This window comes from Protopterus annectens, chromosome 13.part0 (genome assembly GCF_019279795.1).
Source record: "Protopterus annectens isolate FY-2018-M chromosome 13.part0, PAN1.0, whole genome shotgun sequence".
NCBI classification, from domain to species: domain Eukaryota; kingdom Metazoa; phylum Chordata; order Ceratodontiformes; family Protopteridae; genus Protopterus; species Protopterus annectens.
In genome coordinates this window covers 887893922-887910830 of record NC_056747.1, presented here as the reverse complement: position 1 = coordinate 887910830, position 16909 = coordinate 887893922, and the positions used below count along the sequence as shown (strand labels likewise).

The 16909-nt window shown below is 42.8% G+C and overlaps 1 protein-coding gene across 1 annotated transcript in view; it reads left to right on the top strand.

Moving 5' to 3' along the window:
* Nucleotides 1–16909, top strand: part of NF1 (neurofibromin 1) — a 5218972-nt gene that overhangs the window by 4475455 nt on the left and 726608 nt on the right. Inside the window, exon 46 of the mRNA XM_044054637.1 lies at nucleotides 16288–16428. Coding sequence (XP_043910572.1) covers nucleotides 16288–16428 — 141 coding nt within the window. The remainder of the gene's footprint in view (nucleotides 1–16287; nucleotides 16429–16909) is intronic.

Sequence of the window (16909 nt, the reverse complement as noted above, 5' to 3'; positions counted from 1 at the left end):
ATTTTACTCGTTAGCCCCGAGGATATCTCTTTTGGGGATCCCTCATCCTTTTGAAGAAAGCATTTTAAATGTGGCTTCAAAAGCTGTCAGATATGTATAGACATGAAGGAGAGCTCGTCTGCAATGGTTTCCTCATGGGTCCACTTCTAAATCTCAATATCTCTAAATTCAAAATACTGAAACCAAAATTTCTAAAGCACAAAATACTGAAATCCAACGTATCGAATAAAACGCAGGAGACCATCACTAACTGTATGGCAAGACAACTACACACAGAAGCATATTATTCTTCTCCAAGTATAGGCAGCGGGGCAAGCCCCCTGCAACCCTCATGTGTGGAACTGTGCCCCCCCACACCCCCTGCTTCTTAAATATAACAACTCCAAGATTGCACTCCACAGCATAAAATGGCAAAGATACCATTACCTGCTTCATGACTGTCTGTTGTAACCTTAGTCATGTTCACTTGTAATTTGCTATACTATAACATAACTCATCTTAGAGTAGTAAAGTGCAATCTCTGAGTTGATATATTTAAGTATCAGGGAGTGTGAGGGCGCAGGGGGTCTTGCCCCTTGCCTATACTTGGAGAAAAGTAATATGTTTCTGAATGTAGTTCTGCTGCGCTATAGTTAGTGATGCTGTCCTGTGTTTTTTCCGATATTGTGAGTTTCAGTATTTTGAGCTTTACAGATTTTGGTTTCAGTATTTTGAATTTAGAGTTTTTGAGATTCGAGATTTAAAAGTGGACCCTTCCTCACATTACTTGGGCCTTTGAGAAATGTTCTTGTGCCCTTATTGAAGCAGAGTCTTAGTCATTCATTCCAGAAAACCCAGACTGTCTTTGCAGTGGTCAAGTCATATAATTGTTTGTATAAGAACCTTGGTTTCAGAACCAGTTGTGGAATCTGTGGATTCAGCATGGTTCTTTTGACTTCTTAGGAGGAGACTTATGCTTGGCTTACACAGCAGTCTCAGACACAAACCTAGTGAACTTGCTGCATATCCATAAATCAAATGGGACTAGTGCCACCCATTCCAGGGACCTTAATATGGCCTGCAACTTAAGTAGGACATACTGGAGGGCAGATTTATCTCCCAGTGACTGCCATGTCTTTGGAATAGGCTATCTATTTATGTGAAACAGAGCACCTCTATGACACTATTCAAAAAGAACCTGAACATATGGATGGGGCACTGTAAATTCTTATCGGGAATAGTGGCTACAACCCTCCTGGGCATGGGTATTCATTACCAAATGCAGTCTTGTGTATTAACTAACATTTCTATGGCATTACATTGGGATGAAATGGCTAGCCTTGAAATGACCTCTGGGTCAATAGCCTAGTAATCTCCTATGATCCAAAGTGGCAGCAGAGCTCAACAGCTCCACAGATTAGGGTATATTTAATTCAGCCTGAGAATCAGAGCTGTAAGTTGTCAGACATAACATGATTCAGTATTGCGGAGTGTCCTGCAATGGAAGACATGACCAGTGAATTAGCAGATAGTACTCTTAAGAGACATGTTTTGTAAACTGATTCAGATTGTTTTAAAATGGGGAAGCGTGCCTTTTATTCTGGCTGTGATTGTATTTTAATGCAAAGGCTTTCCTGGCTGAGGAGTCAGTATCAATATAAAGATGTTAAGGGACAGTTATTAAATACAACCTTGAAAAGGAATTGCTAACCTTGCATACTGTATTCCTCTTGTTCTTACAGACTGCCCTAATGATGACCCCCCCGAATATGAAGAGGTGTCTAATTGCACATCAATATTCACAGGGAACATAAGCGGTTTATTCACTTTATGGGTGCAAAAGAGTGCTACCAGTTTACATCCTTGTCATTTGATCTATCTACTGAAAGCAAGGTGTTCAGCAAATGCTTGGCTCCCTTTCTAACTCTTATCAGATGTCAGAACAAAGGGAGTTCACATATACCTTATTTGGGGGACTGCTAGATTCAGGACTCCTCATGTTAGTAACTGCATCAAGTCGTTTCCATACGGCATTTAGTATCTGATCAGTCTGAACATCTCCCTGTGAAGACCAGCCTGACACCAGCATGTACCAAGACACTTAGTAGGAGGAGTGGTGTTAGAGACCAGAGTAGGAAGACTATCCTTGATCCAGGAAAAATTATTCCTCCTAAATTAGCTCTTAGGGAAGTTCAGAAGACATAGCTGAGAGGAAGGGTATTTTTGAAAGCACTAGATTACATTTCTTTCTCCATTATGATGATTCCGCTGATGTACTTTACATGGGGAGAGAGCACAAGTGGTACCTCAGAGTTCTGTGGAAGCACTACTGTCATCCTCTGTAGGAAGTTATCCTCCCTGGCCATTCTTTTTCTTTTTTTTAAACAAGACACATCTTTATTGAATTATCACTTATGATATAGGCAATCATACATTTGTTTAAATGAATGCAAAACTATATTGACATATTTTCATTTGTAAACAATTTTGCATTGCATGTAATCTTGTGTACATTCATTGTCCATCAAATATTAAATAGCTCAGTCAATTCTTCACAGTCAATTCAACACAGCATCAATGGGACCGGACGGTGTCCCCGGCTGTGTGCTACACGAACTCAATGAGGAACTAAACCCACACATAAGGCTGCTGTTTAATCTTAGCCTTACTACGGGATACGTACCCAAAGAATGGCATACGGCAACTGTGGTCCCACTCCACAAAGGCGGTGCTTCTACGGACCCTGGAAATTACCGCCCCATAAGCTTGACGAGCCTTGTCTGCAAAGCTATGGAGAGGATCATAATGGAACTCATAAATAAAGACATTGGGGACCTACAGACACTGGATCCTACCCAATTTGGCTTTGTCAAGGGCAGATCCTGCCTCTTGAACTTGGTCGACTTTTTCGAAACAGTCACTAAGGCCATTGATGAGGGTAAGGCAGTTCACACAGCCTACCTTGACCTAGCAAAAGCATTCACACAATACCCCACTGGCATCATAGAAAAGCTCACCAGCTTAGATGTAAACCCATATGTCACAAGATGGGTTGCAAACTGGCTCAAGGACAGAACACACAGGGTTAGAGTTGCTTGTGCCATGTCAGACTCTAAGCCGGTCACGAGCGGTGTCCCACAGGGCTCAGTCCTGGGCCCCCTCTTGTTCGGCATTTATTTTTCTGAAGTGCAGGCAAACATAGGGGGATTGTGGCTGACAAAATTTGCAGATGACTGCAAACTGGGCACCATAATTGACACTCCATCAGACACAGACATCCTCCAGAGAGGTCTCATAGAAATGGATAACTGGTGCCAGGGCCATGGCCTTAAGCTAAATGCCAAAAAATGTATAGTCATACCCTTTGGGAAAAACAAGGTAACCCCTAATTACCACATAGGTGGTAATCCATTAAACACGGAAGAAGTTATCAGGGACCTGGAGACCCAAGTTGACAGTAACCTCTCTTTTGACACTCACATTGCCAAAGTGGTTAGGAAGACCTTCTACATTGCCCACCTTATCATGAAGGGATTCACATCCAGATCAGGAGAGGTCATTGTACCCCTGTACTCTTCAATTATCAGACCAATGATTGAGTACAACGCCCCATTCGGAATGTACCTCACCCGACACCTGCAGCAGTTGGAAAGACCCCAAAAGTTCCTCACCAAAAGGATAAAGGGGCTCAAACATATGTCATAATGATGCCCGACTGAAGAAACTCCAGCTCTATTCAGTCGCATACCGCCTGCTCAGAGGTGATCTGTGCCTGACATACAAGGCCATGTCCAACCCGGAATTAATGGACATGCTCCACCTCAAAAAATCCAAATCCGCCAGAGCCACGAGAGCAAGAGACTTAAACCTCAACACGGATATAAATAGGACGTGCTGGAGGGACAGATTCATCACCCAGAGACTCCCTACACTATGGAACAGAATCCCAGTCCATGTGAGGCAGAGCCCCTCACTGACTCTGTTCAAGAGAAATCTTGACGAGTGGATGGGAGATCGTAGGTTTACCCCGGGAATCATCTCTGTATCACTGCTGGACAGAGGCACAGCAAACTAATGGGTATAGTATTCTCATCCTAAGGGGTGGTGAAAGCCACACACACTCTGGCTAGGCTTATAAATGCCCTAGGGCAGATAGCCTAGTATGAACCTATGAACCTATTCTTGCTTTCCCTTAACTCTCATTCACTCTCCAAGACATTGTTTGGCATGTATTGTTTCCATGATTCACATTTTTTTCTATGTAGTTTGCTGTTGCCCCTTTCTTTATGTCCCACTTCCAGTTCTTTTACCTCTTGTTACTGTATTCAGTAATTCTGGTATGGTTGATGTAGACTTTCATTTTCTAGTAATTCCTTTTTTTGTCAGCCACCAGAATTAAACTCTGCAAGGCCTTACTATTTGTAGGCAATTTTGATTCTGTATCACAGCTCAAAAAAATATTTCCTTAGTAACACCAGTTTGCTCACCCAGTATTTCTGACAAAGCAGTCTGCAGGGAATTTTTAGTCTGCCAACTCATTATACTTCCCAAAATATATTCCCAAGTACCTATTTCTTCTCCATCACACATCTAATACTTGCAGTTTACTTGAGGAAGAATTCTTTGAAGTATGCTTGGGGTATAAAGATACCTATCCAAACCCTTCTAAGCAAAATCCTAAATCTTTTGGACTTTGTTGCATATCCTCCCTTTGTTTCCTTGTGAATTGCTTGTCCAGGCTGTCTTCCCAATCCTTTCTAACCTCCTCTGATTAATTCCTATAGTTATCATGCAATATTTTATATGCCATACTAATTATCCTTTTTTTAGCAGCAGCTTCTGTTCTAAATTCGCTAAAAACTTTATCAGTGCTGATGTTCTTCAAGAATGCAACTGCAGTTATAACATATGGGTTGTCCTGCCTCAGGCAGCCCTCGGTCGGCCGAATTCCAAAGTCTGGGTCCGGCGTCGGCTGGTGTCTCCTCCTCACCGACGTCACAACGGCTGGAGTATAAAGGCATCGGCCGACGCCATCTTCTTCAGTCTTTCTTGCCGCGTGGTGCCCGAAGCAGAAGCAGTTCGCAAGTGCCGGTCGGTCAGCTCCTGTGTTTTCAGTACCGGGTTATCTAAAGCTAAGTACCCGCTAGAACATTTTTCTTGCCTCAGCCCATGTCAGAACAAATTGAGAAAGTTTATAATTGTTTGTCTTGTGGTAAACAAATACCTCATAAGGACTTCCATTCTTACTGCCTTCCTTGCCTGGGCCCAGACCACGACGTCTCGGCCTGTGCTCGCTTTAATAAGTGCACTCTCAGACGCCGGGCAGAATTTGCCGAAGACTTTTTCGGTGAATCTTTTGCGTATATCATGCCGTCGGATCAACCGACAACTCAATCTGCCAAAAAACGCAAGGACCGGGACCGACATCCTCGGCCCGCGTCCACCACCGATGCAACTCCTAAACCCTCTGCTAGTGCTTCGGTCCCTTCGGAAGCGGTAATTCAACCGCTCCATGCCGACGACACAGCGTTAACACGACCTTCGGTCTCAGAGATCTCTCCGGTGCCGGTTGTTGATTTTCCTCCGGAAACTGAAGTTCTGGATCTACCTGACACCATTTCTGTACACAAGGTTACTCCTGCACGTGGGGCTGCTAGGCCTCTTGTATCCATGTCCATCAAGGCCTTTGCACGTGCTAAGGCCGCCAGCCAGGCTAAGGCCCATCCTAAACCTGCTGCTCAGGCCCCTTCTTCTGATAAACAGATCATGTCTCTTGCTGCAGATCTTATTTCTCTTATCAGGGGGTCTCAGCCTCATCCAGACAGAGGTTCTCAGCCACCTGCAGAGAAAAGGCCCAGCACTGAGCAGGCTGACAACCTCTCTTCAGATGAAGCCTCTGGGGATTCTGAGCATTCCGATACCCAAGAAGAATCCTTCCAGGCCTACGAGGACTCTGATGCTGAGGAATCAATTCCCTCTGCCTCCCCTCCAGAGGATTTCTTGTTTGGTGACGTTCTGCACTGTATGAGGGAACATTTTAAATGGCAGGGTCAGGAATTCTCTGATTCCAGAAAAAGGCTGCGTACCTTCCTCAAGCTTCCCCAGCACAGACCATTAGCTATTCCTCCAGTTATGGATGTTTTGGATGATGTTTTCTCTGACTCCAGTGCTAACCCTGATTCTCTCCCCCCTGCTCCTGTCAAGCCAGACAGATATTATAGGGTCCCTGACACTCACAAGCATCTCTTTAAGGCCCACTCTATGGATCTAGAAACTATTTCACAGGGCCCCAAGGGAGTGGCTACTTCCACTGCCAAAAATCCACTGCCAGCGGACAGGGAAGCTAGGTCCCTGGAGAGATGGGGTAAAAAAGTTTATACCTCTACCACCCTAGCCATGAGGTCACTTAACTGCCTTTTTCACATGTTTCAGTACCAGGATTTTTTACTGGATGATTTACAGAAAAAGTTAGCCTCTCCTGAGCCTATTGATAGAAAGGCATTGCAGGAACATATACATAACACTTAGCAGGTTAACAACCATTTTCTTCAGTGTGGTTATGATGCATTGGAAGCTTCATGTAGGGCAGCTATGACTGGGGCTGTGATACGTAGACATGCTTGGTTAAAAGATCAGTCTTTGCCTGACCATGTTAAAGTAAAGTTACTTGATGCACCTCTGGAAAAACAGAAGCTTTTTGGTGCTAATGCACAAGATGTGTTGAAATCCATTGAGGAAAAAGCTAAGTCAGTACAGACAGTCAAGGATTTCCTTCAGGTTCAGCCACCCAGATTCAGCAGAAACTGGCCTTCAAAGAATTAGTCCTTCCCAGGCTCTGAGAAGTTTCAAAGGGGAAAAAACAGGCGTGCCCGAGGTAGAGGGCAATACCGAGGATCCTACAGGGGCCGCCAATGGCAACCTCCAAATCAAAGAAGTGGCGCAGGCAGCCCAGCTGCACCACAAGGACAATCACAATGACTTGACTTTCATACCGCCTACAAAGGCTCAAAGAGAAGCACCTTTGGGCGGAAAATTATCCTTATTCTCCAAAAACTGGCATATCTTAACCAAGGAAAACTGGATTCTGGATTTAATAGACAAGGGTTACAGATTCCACTTCCATACTTTACCAATAAGACAAGGCATGCCAAACCTGCCACATCATCAAAGGGCAGAGGCACTCACTGAAGTTTCAAAGCTGTTAAGTATAAAAGCAATAGAAAGGGTTCCTCCTCAGGAACAAGGCCAGGGATTTTATTCAAGACTGTTCCTTGTTCCAAGAAAAGAAAACAAATGGAGACCTATACTGGACTTGTCAACTCTAAATACTTTTCTCATTGTGCCAAAGTTCAAAATGCTGACGCTGCAGCAACTCCTTCCCATGCTGGGCAAGGGGTCTTGGCTGGTCACTCTGGACCTCAAGGAGGCATACCTGCATGTCCCAATCAGACAAAGCTGCAGAAGATACCTCAGATTTCTTGCAGGGACAGAGCATTATCAATTCTCAGCATTGCCGTTTGGCTTACCTACTGCACCCAGTGTGTTCACGAAATGCCTGGCATCAGTAGTGGCACACTGCAGACTCCAGGGGATTCAAATATACCCCTACCTGGACGACTGCCTCATACAAGCAGACAACAAACAAACCTTAAAAGCAAACTTGGACTATGTCATTCAACTACTGCAGGCCTTGGGATACACAGTCAACATTCAGAAGTCAAGACTACTGCCATCCCAACAGATTATTTTCCTAGGAGCCAAACTGGACACAGAAACTCAAATGGCCTACCTCACAGAGGAAAACAAACAGCAGTTACCAGAGTACTTCAAAGGCCTAGCAAAACTCTCCCAGCTGACTGCAAGGAAAATCCTGCAGGCCCTGGGGTTCATGGCATCTTGCATTCTTCTGATACCTTTGGCAAGACTTCATATGAGAAAGCTGCAATGGTACTTCAAAAGCTTATGGTCCCAACACAGCCAAAGCCTAGAGGACGTAATCCCACTTATTCCATGTCTGCAAAAGGAATTTTTGTGGTGGGCTCAAGCAAGTCAGTTAAACAAAGGCATGTCTTTCAACAGACCTCAAGCAGGTCAAATGATTACAACAGATGCCTCAGATCAAGGATGGGGGGCGCACATGGAGGGCAGATGCATTCAAGGTCTATGGACACCAAAGGAAAGACATCTGCACATAAACCAAAAAGAGATGTTGGCAGTGATACATGCAATCGAGACTTTGAAAAATCACTACAACAAGGACATTTGCTAATAAGGACAGACAACACCACTGTCATGTGGTATATAAACAAGCAGGGAGGCACTCATTCTTATCCCCTCTGCAGACTAACAATGCTTCTCTGGGAAAAATCCCTGAGTCTGAAGATACATTTGCAATCCCAGTTTGTGCCAGGCAAGGACAATGTACTGGCGGACAACCTGAGCAGAAATTTCTTGGATCCACACGAATGGATGCTGCATCCTCACATTTTCTCACAACTAACAAAGACATGGGGAAGACTGGACATAGATCTCTTTGCTTCCCACTTAAATCATCACCTGGAAAAGGTCTGCACGAGGACCCACCATCCTCTAGCCTGGAAAACGGATGCTCTCTCCTTCAGCTGGAATTCCCTAAAAATTTATGCATTCCCTCCTCTACCTCTGCTGACCAAGATGATACTGAAGATCAAAGCAGAACAACCAACAGGCATTTTGATAGCTCCAGACTGGCCAAGGCAACACTGGTACCCATTGCTGTTGAGCATAACTCGGACCAGACCGTGGCCTCTGACCCTATGGCCCCTGCTTCTAACACAACACAATTACAGGACTGTCCATCAAAACCTGAGAACATTGCATCTGACAGCCTGGAGGTTACCATGACTCCTCCAGCTATCTCTCTTTCCAAAACAGTTCAAGAGATCTTACTGGAAGCACTCAGACCCTCTACCAGAAAAACCTATTCAGCCAAGTGGAAGAGATTCAGCATCTGGAATGCCAACAGGGGTCAGGATACAACATTACTGAGTATTCCTCAGATATTAGAATACTTGGCAGAAATGTTACATACTGGACTCTCATACTCTTCTATAAAGATTCACGCCTCAGCAATCTCAGCAAAATACAATTGTGACCCACCAGTGTTTTCACATCCTTTGCTAAGACAGTTCCTAAGAGGGATAAAGAATATCAAACCTCCCAGAAAACAGCCAGTACCTGCATGGGACCTCAATTTCGTTTTGGAAAAATTAACTCTTCCTCCTTTTGAGCCAGCAGCAACTTCAGAAATGCAATTTTTATCATGGAAAACGGTCTTTCTATTGGCAGTCACATCTGCAAGAAGAGTCTCGGAGATGCAGGCACTCATGGCAGTGCCTCCCTTCCTCATTTTTCATCAGGACAGAGTTTCTCTAAGAACCAATCCTACATTCATGCCAAAAGTTATTTCCAGGGTGTCTCTAAATCAAGCTATTCACCTGCCTACTTTCTTCCCCAATCCTCAAAATGGGGGGGGGGGTGACTGCTGCATACTTTGGACATACACAGGCAACTACGCTACTACTTGGACAGAACTAAGGCCACCAGAATGTCTGACCAACTGTTTGTAGCCTATGCTGCTGGAGTACAAGGAAAGGCAATCTCCAAACAAACAATTTCAAAATGGATTGGACACTGCATCAGATTCTGCTATTCTTTCCATGGAAAAGGTGTGCCAGCCAATATTAGGCCACATTCCACCAGAGCTATAGCCACATCCACAGCTTTCCTAAGAGGAGTGGCAACAAAGGACATTTTAGAGGCTGCTACATGGAGCTCCGTGCATACATTTACCAAACACTACAACCTGCCCTTATATTCCAGATCTCGAGCAGGCTTTGCTTCGGCAGTCCTGCAGGGCATTTTAGCTACACCATCCCTCTCTTAGTTCCATCCACCCCCAGCTTGGCTATGGTATTCAACCCATATGTTATGACTGCAGTTGCATTCTTGAAGGACATAGTACAGTTTTGTACCTACCATAAATGTAGATGTCCGATAGATATGCAACTGCAGTCGGATTTTCCCACCCTCCTACCCCTCTGCAACTTTCTTTGGGCATCTGGGGCAAGAAACACTGAAGAAGATGGCATCGGCCGATGCCTTTATACTCCAGCCGTTGTGACGTCGGAGAGGAGGCGACACCAGCCGGACCCAGACTTTGGAATTCGGCCGACCGAGGGCTGCCTGAGGCAGGACAACCCATATGTTATGATTGCAGTTGCATATCTATCGGACATCTACATTTATGGTAGGTACAAAACTGTACTGTCTTTCACTTAGGGTTCCCCTATTCATTCCTCATTGCTAATACTCTATCAGTCCTGTATAGGGAAGTCAGTCTCTATCCTGCAGTCCAAATGTATTCTTGGCCTCTTCCCATTCTATTACCTTTCCCTCTCTAATTATTTAATCCCAATACTTTAGTTCCTTTGTCAGTTTTCTTCAGTGAATTCCCTCCCTGACCTTTCTGTCAGACTGGAATTAATTTTGCAGGCACATCAACTGCAAGTTAACCCATGTATCCCATTTGTGTTCCTAATCATTTCTTTCACATTAACTATAAACACCTCACCCTACGTGAGGGCACATATAGGGCATCTGAAAGTACAGGCAAGCTGACCCAACAAGCTAAGCAGCAGCCATATAAAAGTGAAAAAGATAGTTGCTTTGATTTGTGAAGTACAGCTGTTTAGGTCAGTTTTCCCCCATTTCTCCTGCACTGACCATCACCCCTGCTCTCCCAGCTGCTCTGTGGACGTGCTCATTCCCCCTGCACAAGAGCTGTATAGCTGATTTGTTCCAGGGGGGTGGGGGCAAGAGTAGAGCTTGACAGGAGCAGGGAGCCATCTGTGAGCGTTAGGAGACTGGTGTTTTTGGTGTAATCCATAGCCTTCATCTGTCTGCGCCCAGTCATGCACAAAGGGTTCGCATGTAATGGACCCTGTGATTGGCATCTACACTAATCATAGCCCTTCCCCTTTCCTAAGGCTGCATCTTCATGTCAGCCATGGTTTACATCAAGGTTTCAACCAAAGAAGGTATGCATGTATTCATATTTCCATCTCAGCCCACCCCACCATCCCCTCAAAAGAAGAGGCAATCTGACTAATCCTTGTCATTTCTTTTCTCTCCCAAGCCAGCTCCAGCAGGTGCGCAACCCAGTAATTGAAGTCTTTTCACCTGTATTTATCTTTCTGTGCCATAGGTATTTATCAATGTGGCCCCTAGAAACCGTGAACTAGGTATCAGACAGTACAATGGTTATATGGTCCATCAACAGACAAGGAGGGACTCTTATTTGGTGCCAGGTTAGCCATGTTAATGTGGAAGGTTGTTAGGTAGAGCTTTCATCTGTATATTCTCTCAAACTAGGACTCTCTGTCAAAACAGCTGAAATGAATCTTCTCGAGCTTTCAGAAGAAGCAGCAGGCTGGGTAGGCAGATCATTTTATTGCTGGTATAAAAATGAGTCCTCAACTAAAGACATTCTTTACCTCTGTTCCATGCAGAGGACCCTGAGCAATGAATGCATTCTGTTACCCACTGATAAGGAGAGTGGTGTATAATTTCCCACCAGTTCCTCTTCTCCCAAGGGTATTTCAGTGGAAAAGGCAAGACTGATGTTGATAGTCTTACTGTGGTCCAAACAACCTTTTATACTCTGTTTGTCCAAATGAGGAGACAGAGACGGTTATTCCCCCCTAATATCTGTGCACATCTAAAAACAGCTAAGCAGGAGCTCTAATGTTTCTATATCTGAGTGGTTTCAGACCAGATGCTTGGATGAACTTAGCCCAAGTAATTATCATGGGCTACTTCACCAGTGAAATGGTGCACATTTTACAAGGGGCAGAAACCCAGCAGTAGGATGTCTTGCCAAACTAATTGTAGTGAGAACAATTTATCATTCATTTTATTTATTTATTTTATATTTGGTTACTGGGAAAGTACAGCTGGGTAGAGGTCCTTTTTCAGCAGAGGCCCGGGAAGAAAAGCTCTACATATAGCAGATTGAATAACCTATATAACACAGTCACAGAACTTTGCATATACAATTAATAGAGTAATGCTTATGCAGCACAGTACATAGTATTTATAGAACAGTCATAGACACTTTGCATAGTACAATTAAAACAGTCATAGTAATATAGTATGTATTATTATTTGCATATACAATTTTAATTGGTTTAAAAAGAAGAGTTATGAAGAAGATGAAGAGAAAAAATAGAGTTAACAGAGATTAGAGTTACGGGCAGCATTTCCTATATAAAATGAGTCAGGGAGTCAGCTAGAGACCATTTTTTTTTAATTGGTAGAAGAAACCGTCTGACGTCAGGATGAAGTGACTATAGCTGGGTATGGAAAAAGGGAGATGGGTTTTAGATTAGTCTGGATAGACACAATTGCAGATCCATGACTCTTCAAGGTGTTGTTTTAGAGATTTTTTTAAGTTGTGATGAGGATGTGGTTGAGATGTCAGTGGGCAAGGTATTCCATTTTTAGCTATGCAATTTGAATAGAGGGATTCACTAGCAGTATTATTGACTTTTGTTATTTCAAGGAGGAATTTGTTACTGGAGCAAAAGACCATATTACTGGAGTAGGGTTGTAATAAATTTTGTAGTGCTGGGTTTGTTTCAAGGTGTGGGTTAGGAAGAGTTGGTTGTAAAGGAGGAGGTGAGGAAGTTCAAGCTAGCCGAGGTGTTTAAGGGCTAAGCAGTGGTATAATTTATGTGGGATTCCGGTGGCAAATTTAGCAATTTTGTTTTAGCAGGTATCTAGTTTAGTTATATCTGATTTTATAAGATTGATAAGACATGGGGAAACATAGGGAAGGGTTGAGATGATGTGTGTTCATGCTATGTCGGCCTTTGTGTTTTTGTGAGAAATTGTTTATTTCTGTATGGCATACCCCCAATTTTTTATGAAACTTCTTTATGGTAAGGGAGATATGGATATCGAATTTCATGTTACAGTCAATCTCAACCCCTAGTAGTTTGGTGTGGGTGACAGGGGAGTTAATTGTTTTGTTATTGGATAAGATATTGAATATCAGAGTGGGGGATGTGCGCTACGTGGGCTGGTAGATCAGGAGTTTTGTTTTACTGGGATTCAGTATTAGTTGGGAGTTGAGAAGCCATGCTTCAACAGAGTGAGAGGTGGCTTGGGTTAGTGACTTGCAGTTGTTTGAGGGAAGAAGATGCACAGATTAGTGTGGAGTCATCAGTGTATTGGATGACTGAAGCATGTAGTGTAGAAGTATGGAGGTTGTTAGTGAAGATGGAGAAGAGTAAGGGTCCCAGGATGGATCCGAGGGGGACCCCAGGAGTGATTGGTAGTAGAGGAGAGAGTTCTTGTCGACCTGTTAAATAACTTTGAAACCAGGTAGTAGAAGGTTTGCTAAAATTTAATTCTGAAAGAACTTTAATAAGTTTACTGTGGTTGACCATGTCCAAGGCCTTTGAGAGAGAAAGAAAAATAGCACATATATATTAACCATTGTTTCTGTGTGAGTGAATGACATATGAGCTGTGATAGTGCTATGAGGATTGTAGTCCATGATTTGTGTGTATACACACTTCTCAAGGATTTTGGAAAGGGGAAATAGTATTGCGATAGGTTGATAGTTGGTCAGTTCTTTTGAGTTATCCCTGGTGTGGAGTGGAGTAATGTTGGAAGGATTTTGGATATGGAATGGTTGATAAAAATGCAATTTTTAGAAATTCAGCTCAAACTTTTATTGGTGGCCAGTGTTGTGGGTTTTAGTTTTCTAAGCAGTTTTTTAATCATATCTACAGACACAGGTTGAAAGGTAAACCAGTTATTCTTACTAGGAGATCTAGGTGGTTCATTAGAGGAGGGAGAGCACTGAGATTTAGATAGGGCTAGAATGGATTCTGTAACGTATTTGTTGAATTTTCTGAAGTAACAGAAGCGGTTCGAGAGTGGGTGCTAGCTTTTTCTGGAAGGAGAATGTTTTTAATGGCTGTCCAGAACTTTTTAGCGTCATTTTGATGCTTAATTTGTATATTGTGGTAGTATATAGTTTTGTCTAACTTGACCATTTTCTTTAACTTGTTTTGCAGTTCATGTGCATCATTTACTATGCAGTTGTTTACCATTGTGACACTGCCTACCTATGGATCCTGTACATCAGTATGTGTGTGTATGTACCTTTAAGAAGCTAACCAATGGCTTGCACAAGTGTATAAATACTGAGTACGTGGAAGTCTAACTGCGATTGTGTAGTAAGCTATAGAGATGTAAACATGTATGTATGTAAGGAAGGTCTGTCTGTTAACCTGTTTGTTTATATTTTATGATGCTGCTATCTATCCATCCTAATGTGTTTCTATGTATTAAAGCATCTAAATGAAATAGCCCGCCTGCTTGTCATCTATGTTAGAGAGGGACGATCGACAGAACCTCCCCTCCGAAGTCCCTAGACAGTTAAATGATTCTTGAAAGGAGTCCTGTGGCTGCAGCCTCCTTGGAAGCCTGTCTCTGCTCCTTGGCATTTTGTGGTAGAAAAATAGACCTTACCTCCTTTTGAGACAATTGGTTTGGCAAATAAAAATTTTCTTGCTTGAAGTCTGTGCTCTTGTTCACTATTAAGTCTACCAGGAATATATCAGAGCTGCAAGTTTTGATGTGCAAAGTGTCCCACATAGTCTTTCACAAGGGCATAACTTGTCTTAGAACGAGCTCCACCTTTTTATCAATGATGTTTTTTCATAGTTGGCATTAGTTCAAACCATTCAGCCACCATTATTTTTTCTAGATCACAAAACAAAGGGAGGGCAGTATTGCTTTTGATACCAAGGTATTAAACTGAATGCCAGACTTTAGGCAGCATGATTAGCTATTTGTCTCTTTTATACCAGGAAAATGTGTCTGACACATATCAAAACATACATTTCCTGAGCTGGTTTAATTGCTTTTTCTTGTGCTATGATAACTATGGTAAGACACTGGAATGACAAATAAGAGTATATTCCGTATTTAGCAGCTGTTATTTCAACAGATTTCTTCAAAAAGTATGTCAAGATTTGTGAGACAGCTGTTTGTAGTACAGTACACACTTTCTCCAGGCATTACAAATTAAATGTACTGCTCAGAAGCAGGGTAGGATTTGCCACTGTAGTTCTGCAAGGCAGTGTTGTAGCCTATATATAGATCTGGGATGAGTCACCCCTTAGGCAGCAGACGTCTTCAGTATTCTTCCCTTGTGTAAGAAATTATACTACAGCCGTGATCCTTGTGATCAACACGGTAAAGCTGTGTATGTTATTTCTCCATAATAGTAGATGTTTGAACAGCAGGATCACATCTACCATATAGAGTCCTGGCAGCCATTGTATTTCCCTTAAGATTAGTTGTTTTTAAGTTGACATCCATGCTTCAACAGCCTGTCAGGAAATAAGGCAAGAGATCTTCAAGTTTCAAAGCCAGCCTTTCAAGGCACCTTAGGTAGCTTGTTGCCAGACCCCTCATGGGGGGTGGGGTGGGGTGGGGGGGTAGGGTGGGGTGGAAGGCTAGTGGATGGAGAAGGACTATCTTAGCAAAGTCCTAAATACCTCCCTAAGACTTAAAGTAGCATCTGTTCATGATTTCTTATTCCATTAAAAAAGACAGCGTATCATGGACTGCTGTCAATTTTCTAGTAGACATTTTGCAGATCTCCATTGCATAGGAAGGAGACAAACTCTGCTGTGGGTGTGTCTGACAGCAGTAGAAGTCAGGCTGGAAAGATGGACATTTGCCTGTGGGGGTAATGGTTATTCTCATGTAGAAGAAATTATGCAGTAACATTGATCCTGTTATTCAAACATTTATTTCTGTGACAAATATATTCACATAAATGCAGTTGCTTATTTGCTTAGTATGTATGTGTGATAACCTTACTGCCTGATATCCCTACTTTTAAGAGGGGGAGCTGTTAAATATTTAGTAGTACGAGTTTCTTCGCATGGATTTCTACACAAATATTAGTTTGTTATGCTAGAGTTGTTGGAGAAGGCAGGTTCCTACAGCCACAACAGGCATGCCCTTCCCACAATACTGTGTAATCCCTGTAAGAAATTAGACATCTGTTCTTAGTAGTTAGTTCAGTGGTATGAGACAGCAGGAAAACTACGAGAAAGTAATTTTTTACTGCCATTTTGCAAGACGTTTTTTCAGCATAATACAATTAAAGTATATAGAAATGTTTTGTCTTTATTATCATTGATCACTAATCATTAGTTTTCTGTTTGTTCTTTATAATAGGACTCTCCCATGCACAAAGCTCTTTTCTGGGTGGCAATTGCAGTTTTGCAGTTGGATGAAGTTAACCTGTACTCAGCAGCAACAGCACTTCTGGAACAGAACTTGCATACTTTAGACAGCCTTATGATCTTCAATGATAAGGTATGTTTACAGTTGGTTACTGCCTTCATTGATAAGGCATGTTTACAGTTTACTTAAAGTATTATAAGTGGTGATATACTGCTTATTTACTTGCACACAGTAGTCATTTACATTGAAAAATGTGTGTGTGGGAGTTCTAGATGAGTAGTGCAAAATGCAGCATTAATTAGGTGCGATATGAAGGGCGCAGGGATTCAAAGATTATGTGTAATGCATGGCTTCTTGGCCTCAAGCTGTTCATGAAGTAAACTTCCAATAGTTTCAGGTGCAATCACTTGTGTCAGTCCTGGCCTTTGTTTTTGTTGATAACCTGCCCAGCCCAGTGTTGCAACTGGCAAGGCTGATCTTAAGGATAGGGCGAGAGAGACAGCTTCTGGGGAAGTGGTGCAGGTTACTTTGGGGGTATGTAAGCAATCACTGTAAATACTCTACAGTGGAGTACCAGGGATACCTTTGCTAGTGGCAACATCAAATACCCATA